We start from the raw sequence: 24,824 nt of genomic DNA on the forward strand, positions 1-24,824 counted from the left end.
AGAGCAGGGAGACTGAATGAACGTAACAGAGTTAGACTTGTATGAGTAACCTGGCTCTGAAGTTCATTTGAAATTTGCTCCCCACCGGCGTTAGTGAGAAATCTAGAGAGGTGGAAAATATTTGCTTATATTCACAGTTTTTTACAGTCTATTGCAGGCTTTGTAGAAGGATCTCACAAGAAACAATATTTTCTTATAATAAAGTTAACTAATTTGTCTTTTAAGAGACCTGGGAAAATAACTCAGGTTTGGGATTAAGAGTCAGAGATATTTTATTTACCAGAAGGTGTTTATAGAGACTGAAACAAAAGAAACATTTTAAAAGAAGAAATGAAAATCCAAACTAGATTTTGTTTGTCTGTTGTACAACACAGGACCAGTTGTAGATCTAGATGAGTCAGGTAGTTACCAAAAATGTGAAATCTAAAACGACTGGTTTACAGATACATCCTTTTCTTGGTGTGTGTTTGAGAGTTTTTGAAGTCTCTCTGCTCGTATCAGTGTCCTAATTGGTCTAACAAGATTAATGAGGCGAACTAGATTCTTCTGCTCTCCCTCCTCCCATCTTTTTGTTGTCAGGGCGGAGAACCTCAGCGTATGCGGGCTTCTGTACACACACAGCTTGGTAATCTAAGTCATGCTACAATCCATTTAGCAGGGCGGTGAGGTAGATGCCATCCTCCACCATGGTGCCTGGAATTTTACTGGTGCTGAAGCGTTTAATCAGTTACAGGACATTAATGAATAACTCATGCTTTCTTTAGCTTTTTTTGTTTTTTCTTCCTCCGGTTCGGTTCAAATCAAAAGACAATGATAAAAGATTCCCTTCATCAGGTTTCACAAAGAATACATTTATTACACGTTACTTTCTAACTGAGTAAATTAAATATTTTGTAAAGGTATTTACTAGCCCATTATTGCGATAGGCTGAGACTCTGATGATTCTGTAAAATAGACCCTTCTTGCATGGTGTTCACACATAGTTGAGATCACAAGTTTACAACATAATTTCATTGCTATTACTTGTGTTGTGCCACCTCACCAGAAGCTTATGAATATATTAAATAACTAGAACTGGAAGTTAGTTAATTAATAGGTCATTCAAATCAAAGGCAAAGGTTGAATGATTATAACTGTAATTTGCTTACTAAACAGGGTTTAGCCCCTTACTTAAACGGTTGGACTCCTGGATCCGGCTGTTAAAAATCCAGTTGTCTTTCACCAATTTAGTAATTTAGACTATGGCTCTTTGAAACGTTATTAATCACCAACCAAATAAATGTGTCTCTGTTCATTCAGATGCTATGGAAAGAAAAGTGAATCCAACCTGAGTGATAAATCGTTCACTGTGTAAAATGAACACAAAAGACCACAGGTAAAAAATACAATGGTACCTTTATTAGCTACAATCACACAATATTAAATCTAATAGCTAAGCAAAACACTAAACTCTACTGAAAATAAGCAAAATGAAAGAAATAGAAGGTTCAAAGTCTGATTGATGTTCGAAGTTTAAGGCTTAATGCATTTGAAAGTGTCCTTTATAATAGCAGCAGAAAACATGTAAATAAACCCTGATGCAGAGATGTTAACTGCAGTAAAAACAGTGAAGTTTCATTTAGTTTATGGTGAAAAATGAATAATGACTAAGGAATGCATTAAACTATGATTAGGCTTAGCTTAGCTGGACCCAGGGGCTCTGGTTCCGGTCGGGTCCAACTGAAACAAAGAGAGGGTCAGCTAACGATTTAGCAGTTAGCTTCAGCAACACGTGACTCGTTCGGTCTGTAGTGAGCATTAGCATCCAGTTAAACCTTTAACCATCAGCAGTTGAATCAGAAAGCGTATTTCAAATGAAAACACCAACACGGCTAGAGATCTGGATCAATCTGTTGCAACAATAAGAGGGGGATAATTTTATAACTCACGGTAGCAAGCAGAACGCCTCCCTTTAGCTACTGTGGTTAGCATGTAGTCGCAACTTTTAGCAGCACCTCCGCAGCGCTGCTCCGTCCCTCCATCTCACAGGCGAGAGTGGATCGCACCACTTGTAACAGAAAAAAAAATCAATTGCACAGACTTCAAACTCAGTCCACATGTTGGATTTCTAAGCAGTATCTCTGGGTTTTTCTTTATGACATATAGTGATACACATGTAGGGGTCTACTGTCTGTCCTAAATTAAAATTGTGGATTCTCATTAGCATAAACATAAAAATTAAGTGAAATAGTTTAACGCTTTGAACTTAAAACTTCTTTTGAACATATCCTACCTCCTGAAGTGCAACCATAGATTCATGGTTCTGTCAAAGAGAAGTATTAGTAGTGTTTTATGTTTCTTAGAAAAGCTCCAATCTAACAAGCTGATAAAAAACAGGTTCATTAATGAGGCTTCAGCCATCTGACCAACAGGGTGCAGGAACAAGTAAGGCTGTGGCAACCTTGCATCTGTTTATTCTCCTAACTCTGTTACTTTTTCTGGATTTTTGAACCCATAAGTACTTTTTTTTTTTTTACTCAATGTGGGAAGAAACGAACATCCTTAAAACTGAAATTTACCTTTTTTTTTTTTTTCAAAGCTGTTCAGCTGCTCAGCAGAAAATAGTAAAAAAACTAATTTTTTCCTCTCTTTCTCAAACATAAATATTTATATGCTTGATTTACTAAAGACTTTTTTTTATAGTAGAGCAAGTTTTCCCACAATCAAGTATATTTAAATGAGTTCGAACCCAACCTTATACAGTTATATTCTGCAGTCAGGATGGAGTTGAAGGAGATCGAGGGAAATTTTGTTGATGACTTTTGAGGTTTGTGTTGTAGTTCGGCTCATTTTATTTGTCAACAACAAATCGTTATCGCGCGTTATAATGCCCATTTATTTTCACAGCATCATATTTACATTAAGTTATATTGGAACAGGCTTCAAACATTGAGCTTCTACATTAGGCCTAACCAATATTTGACTAATTAATGATGATAATGATATTTGACTAATTAATAATAACGGTATATTCTCTGTATAACTGTATGTGGTGTTTATATCACAAGGAAGAATTTGGATGGGAGTAAATGGCTAAATGTTAATTGCTGTTGTATTTTTGGCAATGCTTGCTGTTTATCACACCATTAAAAGGTTTCTGAAGGTAGAGACATGGCAAGGTCTTCTGGTAACTAAAACATTGTTTTTTAAGGCAGCAAACCTTTCAAAAAACAAACAAAAACAAATGTCAGTCAGAAGCAGGTTTATAAATAAAGCCGAGATGTTAAGATGTAAATTACCTTTTTTTTTTTTTTTTTATGTAGTAGCTGGATAGACAACTCATAACCTGGATTCTCTGACAGACATGAACAATTCGTGGTTATTACTTTGTTCAATGCAGGTCATAATTTTTTTAATGTCAATCACCAAAATTGTTTTATGTTTCCTTATATCGGACATTTCGCCTCCACATTTGAAAGCTATCAAAACTGACTCTCCTACGTTCACAAAAATATGTCTTCCACTTCTGCTGCTTTTCTTCCATGCCACTAGATTGACAAAATGTTCACAACGTTTCTTCAAGTAGAAGCAAGCATAATCAAGAATGGCAACTAATAACTGGACCAGGTAGAGTCAGTCCCTATGACATGTTACTACGTCTAGCTTTTGCTAAAAATCTATTTGACATATCGTTTTCATAAATGAGACCTAGGGTCATATTAAATGCTCAACTAATCAAATAGTTAGGTGAAATTTACTTTACTTTTCTTGCTATGGGTATCAGAAAACGATGTAACACTTCAACAAAACCTACAAATGAACCTGGGAGAATGTTGTTCTTCAGTAAAAAATGCGCCCAATTGGGTAAAGCAATCTAAAGTTTGGCTTCATTTTAAGGAACAGAAAGATTGCAACAAGGTGCTTTGCAATCATTGCAAAGTGGCAATTACATCCGTGGGAGGAAATAACATCATACATGCAGAAACACCTGAACACACAACATGGCATACAGTTTAACTAATGCCATGTTTTTGATGCCTTCCAGCCAGAGCTGAAGTTACGACCAGCATGGAAGACAACTCTGGTGATAAGTAGCTAATTTTCTACTTAGTTTTCGCCGAGGCAGGCAGAAATAGAATGTCCCAGGCGAAGGTAGACGAATGTCACCGTGCACCAAGTTCATTGTTTCACTGAATCGATAAGGAATCGAATCGTTTCACAGAATCTATAAGGGAATCGGAATCATGAACATCTTTAAATGCTTTAAGTTCTAACTGTGTTGGCAGTAATTTATTAATATTTACCTTCCTGTCGATACAATAATGTCTAAGTTCTACTATGGAGCCTTATAGTAATTACAGTAAAGGAGGTTTAACATGGTTAAAATTCTTCCCTGGGGTTAGTAGTTCAGAAGAAGTTACTTTAGAATGAATTGATGTTTAGACGTGTGTCTAAAGGGTGGGGAGTTGATTTGGGAAAATAAAAGTTTTCTAAATAAAATGCTCAACCAACTGGAGTTAAAATGAGAACTGTGACAGACCAATGAAGTCACTATGAGATGCTGAGAACAACGAGAAAATCAGCATGTGGCACTTTAGCCTCTCCTCCCCTAGACAACCCCCCACCCCCGCTTTGCTCACAGTGTCACAACTGTAGGGACCACCGGTGAATACTTACTGCAGCATTATTCATTAATGTAAATATCAAGGCACAGCTTAAAATATCCATCATGTAATCATTTTGTTGTCATTTTAAATGATAAGCACTTTCAGGTCATCCCTCAATCACATGTAACATTTTCTTGCAGTTTAATTTTATTAACTTCAACTACAGGAAAGCAGGAAAAATAATTTAAATGCTATGAATTACAGTTTAAACAAGAATCAGTTAAAAGTGGGATTTCAAATGTTTACAAAAAGTGTTAGGTTGTACATCAGCCAAATAGCTTTGATCGGGGAATCTTTAGTCCTCATGATAGTGAGTGAGTGCTGAGCAGTGAGCAGGAATATTTGTCTTAATGGACATAAAACCACCACTTGATTATTTTAAATCTGTTTTATTCTTAATTACTACCAACCCTGCTAAATCTTCTAGATGAATCACCCATTACAGGCGTTATGTAGTTGGTGCTTTGGATCCAACTGCTTCTCGCTCCCATGTAACTAAGGCCCAGGTGTCCTAGTTACTGTAACCTGTTTAAGGAATGATTGAGAACACTACACATGTTTTGTGTTTGCTCTATCCTGAGTAAACTGCTTTGGGGACATTTAAGCATGACTTGGTTTATGACAGCTCAAACTGAAACAGGTGAACTGAGCAGGGTAAAGGAATAGATGTTAGACTAAAGGCTTTGTCCAAATTTGAAGACCCGAAGGCCATTTTATACAATATTAAAATCCTAATCTTTACATCAATAGGATTTTAGAGCTTCAGTATGTTTAACAAATCAAAATAATTTACAATCTCTTTATTAATTGGACTTTTATGGACAAATGTCAATTTAAACCTTACATTCACAGCTTCCTTCGGTCTCTCAACAGGTAGAAACATTAAGCTTGGTGCAGTTTGGGGGTGTGTGCACTTCTCACCAGCTGAGAGCCCAGGTTATGTTGAGAGTCAGATGGATTTAGATTTTTGTATCAAAATGCTGCTATTTAGTTTGATAAGTTGAAATCCTTGTTTTGCAAGAGTAGCAGAAGCCATAGTGCTAATATAATTTCAGTAATTCACTTTCATTTCTGAAAAGTTCAGTTCATAAACCAACACATACATTTCTAAACCTACTATATTTGTTGTTATGTTCTAAAGATATCTGCAAGTTTTAAAACAAATCACAGTTCTATATTACATATAAACCTGACTAAGTTTGAGTATTTCTCCATGAGGAGTAATTGTGGCAGTTTTTAGCAGGCAATTATTGCAAGGTCCATTTTGATTGGCCTTACCAATCTGTAGATTGGTAAGGCCCTTTACCTTTGTCTTTTCTATCTAAACTACACTTCCAGGGTTCTTCTTCATTTGGAAATATATAAACTTTTTCCTTACTCAACATGTGTTCTGTCCTTTATTTGTTTTAGTGAAAAGTATAAAAGCTCAACATAAATTTATGTAATCTCCAAAAGCCATTATAGTTATTTTTGGTTTTATTAGATTATAATGAACACTGGACATTTTTTTCGAGGCTTAGACTTTCACCTTTTCATTCCAGATTGAATATTTTTAGCTTTTTGGGGCTTTCCTGATAATTAAATCCCTGATTTGAGGCTGTAAAAGACTAATTTATAGAAGTGATTAATGAAATTTTCTGTTAAAAAAAAAATACAATTTTTGAAAAACTGAGATTTCTTTTCCTCCCAGTGGATTCTTTGGGTGTTCATTGCTCCGGCTCACTTCCATTCTTTTCCTTTCTTTTTTAGATTTCTTTTCATAACTGATAAACTGGTGCACTGTCGATTACCAATTTTTTTGAGTGTTATATTTCCTTAACCTGGCAAGCCAGACTGATGGTTTTTATTACTCATCGATAATCTGGTCCTTCTCCCATCAAATCTATTCGGGGAAAGAAGGGAAGTTCAGAAGAAGCTTTTTAGCTGATTGGGTGAACCTTGTGCCTGCCTACCAACGTTTGATTTTAGGTAACCACCTTAACAAATGAAATTGCAGCAGACAGCATGAGGAAAACTTAACAACGTATACTGTTATGCTCTTGCAGCTATGTATATGTCCTCCTGCGCTTCCATGTTATTTTTTTGGTTTTGCCATGAGCTCGGTGGCTTTTGCTTACATTGAAGCTAAAGTCCCGCCTTAAATCATAATGCCACAACATGGTTGGACGAACCACATTGGGTCGATCTCAAACGGCTTAAGCGAGAGCGATACCAGATGGATTCTTGTGTGTTTTCTGAACACATAAATGCTTGTTTTTGGTAAAAAAAAATGTGCGGCTTTTTTTTTTTTTTTTTTTTGAGTTTTTACGGCACTAGTGGCTCGTCTTTATGGACAGTAAGCTGACAGGAAAGGGGGTATGAAAGAGGTGGACAGACATGCGGGAAAGGACCACAGGCCGGATTCGAACCTGGGTCGCCCGCGTTGAGGACTAAAGTGATGGTTATACTCCCCACAGCAGTGTGTCGCAGTGAGCTTGACGCAGTCATACAAACAAAACAAGCCGGGAAGCAGACGTAGATTTTACCAATTTCAATTTCACCTACAATTTGGGAGAGGTGCAGCAGAGTTTCTGTGGAGGGGGCAGGGACGTCTTTGCGTTCACTGCGACACCTACGCAGACCTAGTTTCAACCTAGTTTCGAAGTATGAATCAGCCTTAAGGCCTCTGTACATGGGTCGTGTGCGTTAACCACTGCGCCACCAAAGAGCCACCATTTTTATTGTTTGCCGTGAGACATTATTTTTTACAAGCACGTTAGGCCCTATGATTTCCACGATGCAGAAAACACGTACAGAATTGCAAAATTAAGCAAATAAAATAGAATCTAGTTCAAAACTCGGGATCTCACAGGATTCAGCTATGGGGACATATAGTAGTCTGTGAGGTATTTTACCAACTAGTAACTCCTGCGTCTGCTGTTACCTGGTGAAACGAGGTGGGCTCAGTCAGCCATGGGTACAAGGCACGCAGAAACACAAAAATCATCCAAGAAATTAGAAATAAAAAAAATGTGAAACAAAGTTTTGGGCAGAACAATTCTTCAGCAATTTTTAAGAATCTGGAGAGCAGCTTTTCTGCAAGTTTTGTTGTGTAAGAATACAAATAATAACCACTTAGAGTCAGAATCACATCAGAAACAGGAAAAGAAGCTAGCTAGCATTCAACTACATCAGTGCAAGCCAGGTGTGAGCCTATTTTGGACAGGTGTTTTTGTATTTAGAAATAAGACTGTATTGCTTTGCATACCTCTGACAGTTGGATGAAATAAAAATAAGCATGCATCCAATTTAATTTTCATGTGTGGACAACATGTTAGTTTATAGGTTTTATGTTTCTTTATGAGACATTTATATGTTCAACTCTAAAGCACTTTTACACAAAATACCTTTTTTAATGTGAGATTATATGTTTCACACATAAATAATATGTTTTGTTGTATGAAATAGGTTTGAAAAAATACTTTTAAACACCTTGCAAAATAATTTAATGTTCAGCTGAACCACAACAATTTGTTTTTGTTGTAAAATTGAAACAACAGTCATTAAATTTTTAATAGCTATTTATTTGTCAAATATTTTTCAAGCACTTTATAATTATGTAATTTTGAGAAAAGAAAAATCAAAATAAAGTGGATTTTTTGTAAAAATAAAATGGATTCTCCTAAGCATGTTTCACAGCTTAATTGTCGTGGTCCTTTAAATTGAGGTCACGTCCAAGAGGGGATGATTGAAATAACAGCTAGGTGTTGAGTGTTTTTTTAAACCAAACTTAAGGGAGAAAAAAAATCAATTAAATCAGATTTGGTTGGAAAAAAATAGAGATTAGATTTTAAAGCTTCCAGCCCTGCCCTGATTTAAGCTGTTCTTGGGATGGGTCCTGGTTCTTTGGCAGTAAACACTCTCTAAACTGATTAAAGTACAGTCATTAAGTTACATCTAGTTAAAGTACTTTGAGGAGTGCGATTGATACTGACTCAGCATAACTGCAGCCAAACAATAATATTAAAGCTTTAATTGTTTCATAGTGGTAAGTTTTCAAATTTATTTTTGAAACACATAAACAGAACATACCGGTTAGATTTCCATCAGAATAAACAACACATTTAACCTCCTGTTGTGGAAGAAAACCTTCTCCAAGCCACCTCATGACTCAAGGGGCCCTCGTCACTGATGATGTGCGGTTTTTGGCTGGCGTGCCACCTCGGGGGCCAAGCACTAAATCAATGATGGTGCTGTCCATTTGCTGCACTCTGTTCCAAATCAGTCGGAGTCCATCTTTATGCTGAAATCCTTGCTGAGATTCACTGTTATGCAAGGGGTTACATTTGTGGATTAGCACTTCATTTTCAAGGGTAGACATCAAGAATCCAGAAGCATTTATAGGTCACAAAACCCAGGTTGCCATATTTGTTATACTTAGAAGGATTTTTGAATCATTTGTATCTTTCAGTATGTTTAGTTTTAGATCGACGCCTTTATATAAAAAGCTGTGCAGAGAAATACACCTAAAATGTATTACATATCCAGATTTGCATTTAAATGTATATTTTATTGCATAGGTTGAAGGTTATCTGTCTTAATTGAGAAAGAAGGGTACAAAAGTTCATGTAGTATTAGTCTGTGTTCTTTGTTTCTCATCCTCAGCACAGCCTGATGGAAACGAATGTGTGCGTTGCTGCCTCAGTGTGTGTCAGTCTGACTGTTGCATAAGAGGATCTGCTGCTGTCCCAGAGCTTAACCAGGGATTTAAGCCTCTCTTTCTCACATTCTCCTGCACTCTCTCTCCTATCTGAGTCGTCTGCCCCGTTAGCGCTCTGTTACACTTGCTAATCTCTGTTCGCATGTAGGTTATATGTAAATTGCGTGCTTGTTTTTTCCATTTGTGAACACAGATAGTCTGTTAACACTCGATATTTTGAGTTTCTTTGATCCCACCGATGCACCGCAAGAGATTTGGGCGCAGCTGTCTTTTCATGTCGCTACATTTTATTGCTGTTGGTAAAATATAAAAAAAGATTTGTTTATAACCTCATTTGATATATGTGTGTATTTATATAGCAGCCCATGTAAAGCAGACTTTGGCTTTTATTTTAGAACAAAGAAAACAAGTAAAAATATTAACATATAAACATTCTTAACAAAACATAGTAATTACCTTAAAGGCATTTTTTTTTAAGATTATTTGTAGGGTTTGTTTTCTGGAATATGATCAGTATTAGCAAACCATATCTTTCGGTCTGTGGTAGGATAGCAGCCTATCAGTGAGACACACAACACCACATTTTGGAAGATTAAACGTTTCTAGTTTTAATAGCGCAGTTAAAGTTGTTGCTATATATTTAGCTGTCTCTTATTAGGCCAAGTTACCTTGAATGAATCTGCTGACTCATCAGCCAGCTATTAGACCCCCAAGATTAGAGTAAACCTTTGGATTTTGCATCAGGCTGTCAGCTCCACAGAAGTGAGATATTCCTATACTTTTCTTGGTATTGTAATTATTTGTAAATTATCCAGATAATCTGCAATTGTCATAAGGACTGATATACTCCATGGAACAAAGAACTTAGAAACATCCAAACTATGTCATTGCTATTTCTGAAAGGTCATCATTAGTTCCAAATTCAGCATGATTGTAAAGAGAGACGCTGAAAGACAAAAAAATCAACCAGAGCAGCTTTTCTGTGGTTCATTCAGCCTTCCTGTTATCTACTAAAGTCTGTCTCTCTCTTTAAATAAGAGCCTGGGTCAGCAGCAGAAATCTGTCAGCACTTTCTCTGACTTATTGGTTCAACGCCTCAAAAATAGCCAACTTTTAGTGTTCATCCCTTTTTTGCAACATCCACTCTGAAGAGTGTTATTCAAACAACCAACCAATTGTGAAGTTTGCTGCACTCTGTTTGCAGCAAACTTCTTTTTTTGCAAGGTTTGATAGAAGAAAGGTGCAACCAACTGCTCCCTTTTTATGGCAGCTTGCAGTGTAAAGAAAAAGTTACTCCATACAGGTTATTGATTTTTGTTTAACTTTCTAATGTCTTGGTAAGAATCTGATGCTCCATCTTCCGCTATATAATTTTATTGCGAAACAAAGAGTCAATAAGGAGCTGTTCCTTCTTGAATAATTTATTGTAAGGTTTACTATCCTTTTATTGGCATTAAGACATTATTTTTTTTCCATAAAGTGTCTTTCAGTCTTCAATCAGACACTTTCTACCTTCCTTAATGTAATTTCTGCTGAGGCATCCTGGGATTGAAGTTGACCTGATGTCAATGCTTCACTAAGGAAGATTCACAGAGGTTTAAAAGGCACAACGATGCATGTTGCTACAGGACATTAGCTGAGTAAATGTTTTATGTGGTTCAGTGTGTATTTGGTTGCTAAACCTCTTTATCTGAGTAACTGTTGTGACACTCGTGGGAAAAGCTCAATAGAATTATCTGTAGCGCTTCCTGTTTGAAACCTGACATCTCTTTTTTACTGAAGAGGAGAGTCGAAATAATTGGAGAGCTTTTAAACATAGGGTGTGAATGAAAAATTCAACAACAAAAAAAAAATCTGGTTAGCATATTACATACAGATCTGCTTTCAATAACAGCAGTAAAAGAGGTCCATAATGATGCTTAAATAACAGTTATAAAGACAATAGTGCTAATGGTGATAATGATACAAGTGCTAATGAGAAGTGTAATTTTAGTGAAGATAATGACCTCTTGTGTGTGGGTTGGTGTGTTTGTTTGTGCTGCAGGACAGCCCCTTCCTCTACTCTCACCGTTTAGCTGCATTTTTCTCCCTCTCATTTGCTTTTTCTCGCCTCCTTGTCTTTGCAGATCGACTTGGAGCCTGAGGGGAAGGTCTACGTGGTCATTGATCTGTCTGGATCCACGACTGAGGGTAAGATCACAGCAATGCCATGTTTTTACTGCTGCAAACAACGAAAGGGCTCACAAAACCTGTATTTTGAAAAGGGTTGAATCTCAAAACTGTGTTGGTTTGATTTGGGTGGAATTAAAGCAGCATTATAATCCCCACTTTATTCCATGTTAAAAATAAATTCCAGAAGAATTTGTTGTTTATGCTTTAAAATGTAGTTTAAATCATGTGCCACAAAGAATTATAAAAACAATGTGCTAATTAGTAAAAAAACCAAAAAGGTAAAATATCAGTGAAAATTTTCAGTCATGCAGGTCATGCTAAAAGTTTCCTCAGACTTCCAGAAAGTAGTTTAGTAAAGCATCTGTGCAATTTGGACGTGTGTGTGCTTCTTCCTACCTGGATGCCCTGTTCTACTGCCTTAGTTTCCTTTAAACACAATAAACATTATACACATATATATACAATAACTGCAGGCTAAAAAATTAAAATCTTTCCTCAGTTTCTTGGAAGTTGTGAGCCCTTCATCTTCTGAGTCATGCAAACTCCTCTCCAGCTGTTGGCCGACACCATTCATTTTTTCCCCATCAAGCTTCCCAGACACTAGCTCTCAGGGGATATTCACTATTCTAATTTATAAAGATTAGATGCAGCTTGGTCAGTTCATATGCTTCAAAAAAACTATTTATTTATCTTTTCCTTGACCAACTGTATTCTAATGAATGCGCTTCCGTACATTCTAATAGTTAAGTAACAAAAGAACAGACTGGTTTTTCAATGAGAAGAGACTTGGAAAAAACAGTTCCTAGAAATCTTTTCTCTATAAGTGTCATAAAAGGTCCTAAAAGGTTCTTTGTATAAATTGCCCCAAGACGAAAAGTTAATGTTATCCAAGTAAAGCAAAGCAATTGGAGTCTAAAACACTCAGGATCAAGGTCAATTATCTCTATATTGATTCGTTTTTGGAAACAATTTCAATTAGCTTAACAGTCTGACGAACTGATTAAAATGTTCAGATTACATAAATAAACAGCTCAGTATCTTCAGCATGGCAATCAATATTTATCCTGTTTGGTTTATTTTTATTATCAATTTCATCCTGCGAGGACACATTTTTATGTACATATTATTTTTCATTTATGTACAAGTAAATAATTCCTTGGCTTAATTTAGATTTAGATGCAGAATAGGTTATTCATCCCGAGAGGTGATTAGTTTTGCGAATCCACCTAGATAGCAGAGAGAGTTTGATCATAAAACCCAGAAAAACAAATAAAATACCATAGACATTACAGGTTATCTAATGGCCTCTGAAGTGAATGTCAGTTTAATGATGTGGATATTCTGTAACACACTATAAAAAAAGACATGTAGCTCTTATGTGATAACCTGTCCACTGTAGGAATAATAAAGCTGTCCGTAATCACAGGATCATAAAAGGTTAAATTCGATATTTCAATCACATTACCAGCTTATAGTTCAACTAGTCAGTGAATCGCTTTATTGCGCTTCTGACACCATTTTTATCAGCTATTATTTCGCTTGAAAGAAGAAACATATGCAAAAAAATCATATATATATTTATCTGTTATAAAAAATTGCAATAATGCATGTAATGTTTTTATAAAAATCTCCATCAACACAATTATTGGCACCTGTAGATGCAGCGACCAATCTTTTGACTTGACTTTTGATAATTGGACACCAGTCAGTCTTCTTTTTTTTTACAAGGTTGGAGCATTCACACTGATCTTTGACTATTTGCACAAACTCTGTAGAGTTTATTCCCTTGAGTTCAACCGATGATTGAAATGGCCATGGAAGAAGGTTGATTTTGTACGTAGCGAACCATCTCTGTTTTGACCTAGTTTTAGGAACATCATACACCTTTAGAGTACAGACCTTTATGTACTGTAAGAGATTTGAAGCTTCAACTTAGTCTATTATGACTAAATCCTGTAGTTGCAGCAAAAGATGCTGTAGCGTATTGGAAACTCTTCAAGTTATCTTTATGAAATGGAATTTTTTTTCTTCTTTCATGCTGCTTAAACGCTATTTTTTTCCAAGATGCTACTTTAGGTCTCAAAAACTTTTCCCTACCAAGATAAACCTCCTCTTACAGTAGACACAGGCAGGTTAAGGTGTGTATATTTTTGCCTTTTCTTTTTCGAATTTTGATGGTCAGCGCATGCCTGCCTCTTATTAATTTCATTTTCCCTTTCTGGTTTTATATAGTTGCATATAGAACCTAAAACTTTAAACCTTCATCTGTGATGAAGCCATAGGCAGCTTTGCCTTAGAAAAGGAGAAAATGATGCTAAATTTGAATGCATAGCTTGTTTTCGACGCCCCCAAGTGGTCGAATAGTACAAATTTAACATGATACTTTTTAGCCCCCTGCCTTAAAACTTGATGAAGGAAATGATTTTGCAAAGCCCTGCTCTCCTGAAAAGCTGCACGATTCCTAGATTCTTCCATATTATTCCCTCTGTTAATTTCTTTTCCATTCCCGTAAAGTAAACATGCAAACATCCAGAATTCCTCTCTGTCCACACAAATTCCCTCGGCCTCATGCCACCTGATAAGAGTGGGTTTCACCCGCACATGTGCATCCTTGCACCTAGTTATAAATAGAAGCGCTTCTCTGCTTTGCACTCAGCGTCTGTGTTTTTTTTTGTGTGATGGTGCTTGGATAACCCGAACAGAGTAGAGCGCAGCAGAGAGGCTCGGCAGATTGCTGCAGAGGATATCTCTCTGTTTAGAGGCGGACAAAGAGAGGGGACGAGAAAGTGAGCAGATTCTTAAAATAGTAGGTGATATTGAACCAGGGATTACCACACACACTGCAGAGGCAGCAGCAGACTCGGGCATCCATGTCTTGCCCTCCTCATAGATGATTGGCCACTCCGTGGTGACCTCACAACCCACTCTCCTCCCACTCCTGAACCTTCTCTCCTCAGTTCAGCAGGCTCAGAAGCTCATCATGTTAATGCATGCTGATGAAAACAAATGGTCTGTGTGTTAGGGAGTGTGTGTGTGTGTGTTGGTGGAAAGGATGGAAAGGAATAATGGTTGCAGAGACGGAGAGTGAGAAGTAGAGGAAGAGGTGGTATTTTTAGAAGATTTATTTTTTCCCCATGGTGCAATCTGTTCTCTGCAGTTTCAGAAAGTGGAAGGATATGTTTCTCTACTTTCTTCTTTTTTCCCCCTCCTCTCTCCACCCTGTTACAGCCGTTGTTCATACCTATAATATCACTTATATTCAGAATAGGGGCTACTTCTGCAGATTACTACAATTTAGCAAGAAAAACGTAATTGTTTGGAGTTATTCGTATCATGCTTATAGAAAGTCCAGATTTCACCTGGACTTTTTATCTCTCTGTGTTAGGGTATAATTATAGACTTAATATTTCTATTTGCGAAACTACAAAAACCTCTTTGTCCTGATCTTTTCAGTTACACTTTGATTTATGTCATTCTGTGTTTTCTACTTATTGGTGTCATTTTCCTTTAGTGTCATTTAAGTTCTTTACTAGTTATATTTAAGCCTTATTGTAGTCCCTTGTTATTCCCTGACCCCCCTTCCTGTTCACCTGCTCCCAATTAGTCTATTACTTTTTTCATTGTTCTGTTCTCCATATATACCCCTCCTCTGCAGTTACTCTTGGCTGGATTCTCTTCATTCCCTCCTGAAGTTTTGTTTTACACTCTGTTCTGTTTCCTGTGTTCCCTGGTTTGTTATTACTAGATCTATGCTTTAGTTGCCAACACCCTCACCATTAAATCTGCAAGAAACCATCTCTGCCTCCGTCCTGCATTTTGGGTCCCCTACAAATCTCCACTCAACTTGACAATCTCTTTTGTCTAATCAGGCGTGTATATGTAATTTTGGGCGGCTTTCTCACTGCCTGCTAAGATTTAAAAATTAGAGATTTTTTTTCTTCTAAGTAAACACATGCGTTGTCTTCAAATATCTGAAGCCTTTATTTAGATATTCAGTGATTATCAATGATTATCCTAAAAATCAATTAATTGGACAGAGCAATAAATTTTTTTCTTTTCTTTTTCATAAAATGTTTCCTTTTTGTTTAAAATATAGACATTTAGATGTAAAATTTATAATTGTGTCATTTTTACTATGTAAAGGCAGGAAGAAAAAGCAATAGCCTAAAAAATCTGCAGCAAGTACCGGTGATCAGATAGACAAATGTCAAAATGATCAGTTTCAGCTTAAAAAAACCTCTACTGATGGATCCCTACTGCTGACAATCAAATAATCCTCCAGCCCAATATATTGACAGTTTCAGCACAGGCAGCACTTTATGTGAATAATAAAGGCTTCGTTTCCATGTACATATTTTTCTTTTCCAAGGTTTTTTAGGACTTTTACAGTTGCTTCTTATTTTTCTTTAAAGATTTAAAAAGGATATTTTAAAAAAAGTGTTTTATATATTAAGATATCCTCTAAGCATCCATATTTTTCATTTTTCTGTTAATGTGTAGATTTTCTTTATTTTTTATTCTGTTGTAATGTTCGTTCCACAATAGAGACTCCTAATTCTTAAAAGGTTATTTTAGTTACACAGAATCAGAAGTACGCATGGACAACCAGCTTTTAGTTTTTATGCTCCACTAATCTGGAACAATCTTTAATGAAGCTGTAAAAGTTGCTTTAAATTGTTTGGTTATTGTGGCCTACCGTCCACTGTGCAATCTAAATATTACTAGAATTAATAAGTCAGTATGAAATTGCATTACAGTCATTTTCTTGCGCTCTCATCCCGTAACCAGGGAAAAGCAACAAGGGGTAATAATAACCAAAAGGCATTGAAAATGTTCTGGGGGTTTATTTTGCCTTTGCAAACGAAAGAAGTTTTATTAATGTAAAAAAGTATTTTAATGACTTATGATCCTGGTAAAAATATTATTTTGGATTTATTAGTCCAAATTAGGAGCCTTTGAGTTCCCTAATACATAAATATTATTTAGGGCCATAAATCCTCCCTAAACAGTTTTTTATTTATTTTTTTATTGAAACAATTACTGTAAGACCCTCAATGTGCAGATTAACTGCTTTTTATCGAGTATAATTTTATTGTTAGCTGTTTTAACACTTTAGTAACGATATTGGGTCATATTCACACTAAGCTGGGTTGGGACTATCCGCCAGCTTTCTTTATTGTATGGAACCCCGTCAGGCTTTTAGCTAGCAATGCGTAAGGTTTTACATTGTACGCCGTTTTACTAAAAACATAAAAAAAATGTACGTTTTTGGGATGTACTGCTTTGGTATGCTCCAATTTTACTTTGGAAACTTTGCTCAAAAGGTCAAAATTTCACGAGCAGCAGATGCTGGAGTTGGAAAATTTGAATGTTTGCTGCTCGACGAGCCACATCAACCAGACAGAGAAGCTGTTCTGGGAGTTGGCAGGAAGACAGACAGAGCTGCTGATGCAGAGCACTGTGATCACTACCTGAAATTGTTTATTAAAGCCTAAATTAACTTAAAATATCTAAACCTACCAGCAAAATACAAGCGCTTTTATTATTCTGGTACCAGCAGTTTGGACCACATACCTGAAAAATGCTAACATCTACTTCCAGCTGCCAGGAACAGTAGGGAAAAATCCCCCAAGAGGCGACCTGGCCTGAGGTAGCTGCTGCTGGGGATTCCCAGTGACAGCGCACCCTCGGTATGTGGGGTTCTGCAAGCCTCCGACAGCAAAATAATATTTGAAGGCAGGATCATAATCTTGATGAACTGACTGCACAGACATTGTTTTGAGGTGGACTTTCTCACTTAAAAAACATATTAAAGCTACTTTTTACCCACTTATCACAGCAAGCATAGCCAAGCCACTCTCTGCGTTAGACGCATCTGTACATATCTGACCTGTGAACAGGCACCAAAAATTAAGTAGCAGACACTTTTTTGATTTCTGATTGTTTGAGTTAAACTATTAAACCTTGTACCTAAAAATAATTTCATGTCATCCTTATGAAATTTCCACCTCTACTCAAGCACACATACTTCCCATAATCAGGACAACAGTAGTATTGGAACAAAGACTAAAAGTTAGCGGCATTACACTTCAAAGTTCAGGAAATAACGTTTCAGAGAGTCTAAAATACAACATTTTCCAGGGTAGGATAGCCCTGAACCCCCCATCGTGCAAAGCCTGAAGATGTTATACACCAAGGTGTACACCCTATGAAATATTCCTAGCTAAAAGCTGGAGCCCCAGCCACAATAGGTGGCAGCAAAATCCCAACTACATTTGAAATCTGCTCCTAGAGTTGGAAAGTTTAAAGCCCCTCCACCATGGCACCTCCACGTTTAAAACCTTAATTGCTTAAACCAGCTGCACCCTAGTGGACATTTAGGCATCTACGACCCTACACCAGACCTCAGTTATTGTTTTGTTTCAGAATAGATTAAATTTATTGTGGATTTCAACAGTGAGAGCTATCTGGCTAGCTTTAGAAAGATTATGAGTACTTTGTTTATCGACATGGAAAAACCAGAATAGCCACCAGGAGAAGGTACTGGGTAGTTTTCTTGTGAAATTCTTTACCTCTATTGCAGTAAAGCCATGCTACTTAGTGTGCCACTCACAGTCATGAAATTTTCTCCTCACTTAATCTTCCTCAACTCTTAATTTTGTTTCTTTATTTTCATTGCCTCCTGTTTCTGTCAAGCTCTTTGTGTTTGCTGTGTATGAAAAGTTCTCTTTCAGTAAAGATTGATTGATTGTCGTGCCTGAGCAGCAGTTTGTTAGCAGACCTTGTCAATACAAAATAACAAAAGCATAAATTCTTCTTTTCTTGCTTTCACATCAGAGTCTGGATTATAATGACAAGGCTTCAAGTAAAAAAAAAAAAACTTTAATACAGCTCAGACTTCAAAAAAGTTGCTTCCTTTAAAGCATAGGGATATTGTCCCTTTTTGTCATTGCAAAATTTTGTCACAGCTTTTCTTTTTTTAATATAACCAGGTTTTTGCGGTGCTGTGGGAATACAGATTGTATCGGACAACTGCATCACAAGCTTTTCTCTACATCCATTGTCCTCTCATTGTGCCTTGAAAATCCATTTTTGTTTTTCTGAAGCCTCTGCTATGATTTTTTGCTGTCAGCACCTTTCTTGTTTTTGTCATAATTGAACATACGCGTTTCTGTTTATCTGGTGCCCATCTCCCAGATGGTCGTTCTTCAGGTCCAGAGTACGCCCGTCTCCAAGACAATAACTCTTAATGGTTGTTAGGCCTCTTCTCCTCTACTACTCGGTGCCTGTGCGTTTTTGTGTCTGAGACAGATGGATGATGTATTATGTAAAGCAAAATGATTTCCGTAATGGTCTATTTAACTGCTGTTCCCCTCCAACCAACATGCATCACACACAGATACATGAAGATTTACACTCATATCTAGATACACAAAGTCCCTAGACATCCTGTCTGTAATCGAACTCTGGAGAGGCTCAGAAGTAACCACATTCTCAGCGCACCCTTGAGAGAGACGCTGGGGGAGTGAGGGAAAGGCTAACTAGGACAGGAGCGCCAAGGGAAGGAGTGTGTGTGGGAGTTAGTGGAGGTGGTACTCTTGTCTTAAGGTTACTCTTGGAAAGCATTTATCTTTCGGGGGGATGTAGAAAGGAAGTAAAAAGGACTCGTTGGAAATAGTTCATCGAGGAGGAGTATTTTAATATGCTGTCCTTCGTTTTTGTGCCCACACATGGCAGTATAAATAGCTTTTCAAATGTATATATGCATAGGCCTCCGGTAGGTGTGGGGTGCTTTTTGATAGCGGGAGGATTTGTTGAGGAGGATAAGAAGCCATTGAATGATTAAACATCCTGAGCAGCATGATGCAAAATCTCTATTTCTACGGTCTGTTGTCTAAGAATAAAACAGCAGATAGAAGACAGTTCTACCTGACTAAAGTGGAAGTGCTTAAGTCATAAGTGTGGAAAGAACTTGGAAAGATTAAGATGTGGGTTGAGTTTCAAAAACAAAGAGTGAAGACTATTTAAACTCGAGTCTTAGATATATTGCTAAATAGAAAGAAACCCAATAGTCCTTTTAGTAGTCGCTCTCTCAATTCTTCAGATTCGAGATATACTAAGCCATTCCTCATTCCAAACATATTTTAGTCTTCAAATCTTTCAAAAAGATCAAAAAGGGTAAGACACAAGTTAGGAATTTGACTTTGACAATACATTCCCACCAAACCTTTTAAACACTTACTAGCATGCCATAGTCCAGGTTCTGGATCACAGCAGAGTAAAAACATCCCTGAGTCTGGAGCGTATGGGGAATTGTGTCCTGAATGCTAACGCCAGTCTTGGCACAGTTTATTAAACCCCTGTATGAGCTCACTTGCAGTGTGAATGCGTTCTGGTTCTTCATTTACAAAACCAGGAAAAGAGGATGTGAAGTAAGAGAGGAAGAATAGAATTCAGCTTTATTGTCATTACACTGTCACAAGTGTAAAGCAATGAAATGAACTCTCTGAATTTACCCCTTCCCTTGGGGAGCAGTGGGCTGCCATTGTGCAGCATCCCGGGAGCAGTGTAGGGTTAAGGCTCATCCTCAGGGACTCAGAGTGGAAGTCTGTGGGAGTGGGGCTTGAACTCAGAACTTCTGCAACCAAAGCACAATGCCTTAACCACAAGGTTTCTACCCCCACAACCTAGAAACCTTATTGAGTAGAAGAAGAGATATAAGACAGATATGAGACAATATATCTCAGTTGTTTGAGTATACCCAAACGTACAATCAGGTGTTTATGGTATTCAGTGAAAAGTTGACAGCAGGGGAATAAGTAGACATGGAAGATTGTTGTACACAATGTTTGTTGGGAATAGGATAACTAAAGGTATTTGATTGATGGCCTGTTTTTTTATCCTGACCAATATATGAGACAGACTGGCATTGCTGCCACTGGAAAAATCTGCAGCAACCTTTGGGCCTGGTCTAAAGTTCTATTTCTTAAAGCAAACTAGGCCAACTGAAGATGTGAATCTTGTCACTTTAACCGATCTCTAAACTGATCCTTAATACCACCAGTATGAATACTTTAATCTGAAATTTAGCCAGTATTCAGGCTTCCGACTGCGATACATTTGATATATTTTGCAGGGAAGGTTTATTGAATCCGTGCTACCAGTGGCTAAAAAGGTTAATAATACTGATCACAAGAAATTCCCTCAAACCTTAGTCTGTGGTAAATGATTGCGGATAATTTTAGAACAAATTAACTTTCCTCATACATCTTGGTATAAAATCAGGCCTGAAAACTAAGCAGGCAAATTATCTGAATTGATAACTTACATCAATGCAGTTTGATGGGCAAACTGATTGGAATGCATTTGATAAAACAATATTCAGGCTTGACTTGGACTTACCCCTCATATGCTTGAGTTTAACTCTAAAAGATATGATTCTTAACATGAATAGGAGCTGAAAACTTAAGTTTCTACATGTCCCTGTCCCTCAAACACTTGAGGGAGACATGATCTAGACTTGGAATGAAAGGCTTGAGACTTTCTAAAGTCTCAAGCCTTTAGAAAGCCTCCTGCTAGGAGGGAAAGACTTTAGTCAACTGCCTCCCTCCGAAATACACGAACGTTGACATGATTTAATTCAAGTGACCTAAGATTTGACCTTTGGAATAAAAGAGTTTGGACTTGACTTGGATTAACCCTTTAAACCATGGGTCTTCAAGGTTTTCCAGGCCAAGAACTCCCCAAATTGATGGCAAGATGGAGCGGGGACCCCCTAATTATACATATAGTATGAAGTTGTGTTATATCAAACTGGTCCTATAGTCACTCTATTACAGATGGAGTCATGTAACAAATGTAATTTCTCCCAGGGATTATTAAAGTATTTCTGATTCTGATTCCTCGTTGATGGGACAGGTGTTGTGAATGAAACGGTGCCCAGCTTGAAAAAGCTCCCGTGTATCGCTGAATGACTGAAAGACATCTTCTGCTTCCATTTATCCATTTACTGCAGTGTGTTGAATTCATGTTAAAGTGTATTTAAAGACATTTCAATTAGTGGAAAAAATTGCAGGGGGGGGAATATAAAAAAAAAAGTTATCAACCAAAACATTCGCAACCCCCATGCAGTACCTCTGTGGACCCCCTAGGGGTTTAAACAATGATACATTGACAAACCAAAAACAGCTTTTTTTAAATAGGGCTGAATGATTTTGCCCAAAAACGAAAAATAGGATTATACCATTATTTCAGATTGATTAAATTTTCAGGACTTTATCTTAACCTTTGTGTGGAAAAGTGCTATCTTCTATTTGCAGGCATGAATCTGCGAGTTAGGTGCATCTCTCTCTTCTCATCTGTGTGGTTGCAAAACCACTTTAAGCATATTACTGGCACCTAAAAGGCCTGAATAAGAAATTTAGCTACTTACTCTTGTTAAATGTAATATAACCAAAATTGAGAGCCTCTGAGATGTGAAAATTGCATTTTGTTAAATTGCCATTATATTGCAAATGCAATTAATTGCCCAGCCCTACTCATGAAAATATCCGTCTGTACTCTTGATCTTGTAAAGAACCTTTGTGGTTGTGTTTAATCCACAGCTTCTGGGACAAATGAGAATGAGGAGAGGGTGTTCCGTGAGAGAATTGGTCCTCGCCGGCGGCAAGGAGCCGTTCGAAGACGCGTCCACCAAGTCAACGGACATAAGTTCATGGCCACCTACCTGAGACAGCCGACCTACTGCTCACATTGCAGAGATTTTATATGGTAGGTGACACATAAACAAATCTTTTTCCATCTAATTTGCATTAAACCCATGCTGGGTTTAATTAGAGCAGCCTGGCTGATGATGCTGAAGTCTCTTTTTTTGTCTGATCTGATAGGGGTGTGCTGGGGAAGCAGGGATATCAGTGTCAGGGTGAGTACCCTGTCCGAATTTCTCATATAGCATTGCACTTCATTTATTATTGAAGTTGGAGAACATGGGAGAGGGTTACAAGTTGCTGAGTGACAGATGTGATTTGTTCTGAAGCCAACACGCAGAGCCATTCATTTACAGTATTACACCATTCATGACAATAGTTAGTAGATGCAGTGCAGAGTTAGTTTGCAAGAATGCATGCAAACTAAACTGACTATTTCAGTGCACACAAAGAAAGTTGAGTATCTGGTACAACCAGAACATTTGATAATTAGTTAGTGAACATTTTAACTGGTAAAAAGTTAAACCAGAGTCACCAAATCCCCCTAGAAATATGTGGGAATTAGAAACCCCATCACGGAAGTAATTTGGCATTCGATGAGGTCTAAATGCCCTAATCAGTAATTCAATCCGGGCTTCCTGGATTGCAGATCTACTCACTGATAACTCAAATGGCTGCAACTCTTCTGAAACGGCTTAATATCTTTCAATTGAAGTACTTTTTTTCCAAGTTTAACAAGTAAAGTGTAGTAAAAGTATTTGCTGGGAGGATCAGTACTCACAACTGCTCTTTTCCGTATATTTATTGGAAAGAAACACTGCAAAACATTTTCTTTGTCATTTTGCCTTTAACTATTTTTGTCTTTTTTAAATTACAGATGACGCTAAATAAGACATTATTATAGCAGACAAAACACACTGTATACAGATGTATGACAATAGTTATAATACTACCAATAATAATAATAATAATAACATACAGCTTCTAAAAAGGGTTTACTTTTGTGAATCTTAAAACGTATAAGTATGAATACACAATTATCTTCCTAGGTTGTTGGCCTAACAGACAGAGAGCCTGTAGCTTTGCATCATGCCTCAGTAAGAGTGTGAAACACCACTTGTTTAGGTTCTATCATCATGACTATTGTTCTTTTTGCAACTGGAAACGTGCAAACTCCCAAAGTTCTGTCAACCAGGTGTTTGACCATGAGAAAATTTTACTTATGATAGCCTCTTGTTGGATTTAAACTCATCCCCATTTTCTAATGAAGCAGTAGCAGCCTAAATTGAATTAAAGCAACACAGTAGTGACTGTGATGCATGCTTTCAGTGTGTACTTGCGTCGTCCACAAGCGCTGCCATGAGCTCATCATCACCAAGTGCGCTGGAATGAAGAAGCAGGACGACACAGCTGAGGAGGTGAACACCTACACACAGACACACATCATTGTTTCCTTCCTCACTGTGTGAAGTTTAGTCACTCTAATGTTTTACTGTTTTTGGTCTGTTTAGCACACAAAAATGATTAGAAGTGCCAAATTTGATTAAGTTCAAGAAAAAAAGTACATGTGGTAACAATGCTGATCATGAAGACGATATCAAATACTTCCAGCGCACATTTTCTGGACTCTTAGCTATGTCCTTACCACTCTGTATGAGCATCTTGACCTGAAGGGAGATATCTAACAAAAGTTCCATCCAAGAATCTCTTTGCAGTTGCAGTGTTGCTTAATTATCACTGCATTAATAAATACATGTTAAATGTATTGTTGGACTGTAACTTCTGTAGTATTTACTAGGATTATTTAACTCCTGGCAGAACTGGTGTAATTGAGTCCGGTGTGTATGCCAACCTGTTCTTAAACATTTTCTATTGCACTGATATCAGGTCTTTGTGTTGGTTACTTTAAAACACTGACCCTTTTTCTCCTTAAGCCACTTTTTAACTAATTTGGTCATTTCACATTTAGATGATCATCAAGTTGTGCCGAAGCTGTAATTTTTTGACTCTTTATTTCAACTTCATGATCTTTACTCCTGTGGCTGTTTATTTCGTGAAGCGTGCAAGTCATTCCTACAGAAAAACAAACATAACACGGCGCTGAAATTCCTCTTTTTCTTTCAGCAAAGATGACGGCTAATGGCCAATTATTACATTTTACATTTATTAGAACTAAAGACAATAATACGTCTTTCATTTTATTTTCTGAGTCACACAATGATTATTCTTCCTAAAAGCCACATGGAATGTGTGTGTTTGTGTTTTATTTCAACCCTTTAAAGCCACGTTTATCATATTTGATACACTTTTGAGACCTATGCATTACCAGTGAGATATTTCTGTTCTTAAAAACCATGATTTACAAAATTAGACACATCTATTGAACAGAGAACGTATAAAACATTATATAGAAATGCTTAATGTATCATTATTGATGCAAATAAACCATCTAAATAAATTGTCAGAAAGTTCAAATACCATTCTTATTTAAAAAAATATATAATTTTCTTTCAATTATTTCATGGTCCAGGCTTTAAAGAGCTAAAATGCCTCCACAGTTGCTTCTCCATTTGACTGAAATATTGTTAAACCAGGGTCCAA

At 37.0% G+C, this 24,824-nt stretch overlaps 1 protein-coding gene across 1 annotated transcript in view; it reads left to right on the forward strand.

Moving 5' to 3' along the window:
* The window catches only part of prkce (protein kinase C, epsilon), a 51,973-nt gene that overhangs the window by 14,158 nt on the left and 12,991 nt on the right, over positions 1–24,824 (forward strand). Inside the window, exons 2-5 of the mRNA XM_015375903.1 lie at positions 11,472–11,535; positions 22,122–22,287; positions 22,404–22,438; positions 23,553–23,641. Coding sequence (XP_015231389.1) covers positions 11,472–11,535; positions 22,122–22,287; positions 22,404–22,438; positions 23,553–23,641 — 354 coding nt within the window. The remainder of the gene's footprint in view (positions 1–11,471; positions 11,536–22,121; positions 22,288–22,403; positions 22,439–23,552; positions 23,642–24,824) is intronic.

The sequence above is a fragment of the Cyprinodon variegatus genome, unplaced genomic scaffold (genome assembly GCF_000732505.1).
Source record: "Cyprinodon variegatus isolate N-32 unplaced genomic scaffold, C_variegatus-1.0 Scaffold127, whole genome shotgun sequence".
Lineage (NCBI taxonomy): Eukaryota > Metazoa > Chordata > Actinopteri > Cyprinodontiformes > Cyprinodontidae > Cyprinodon > Cyprinodon variegatus.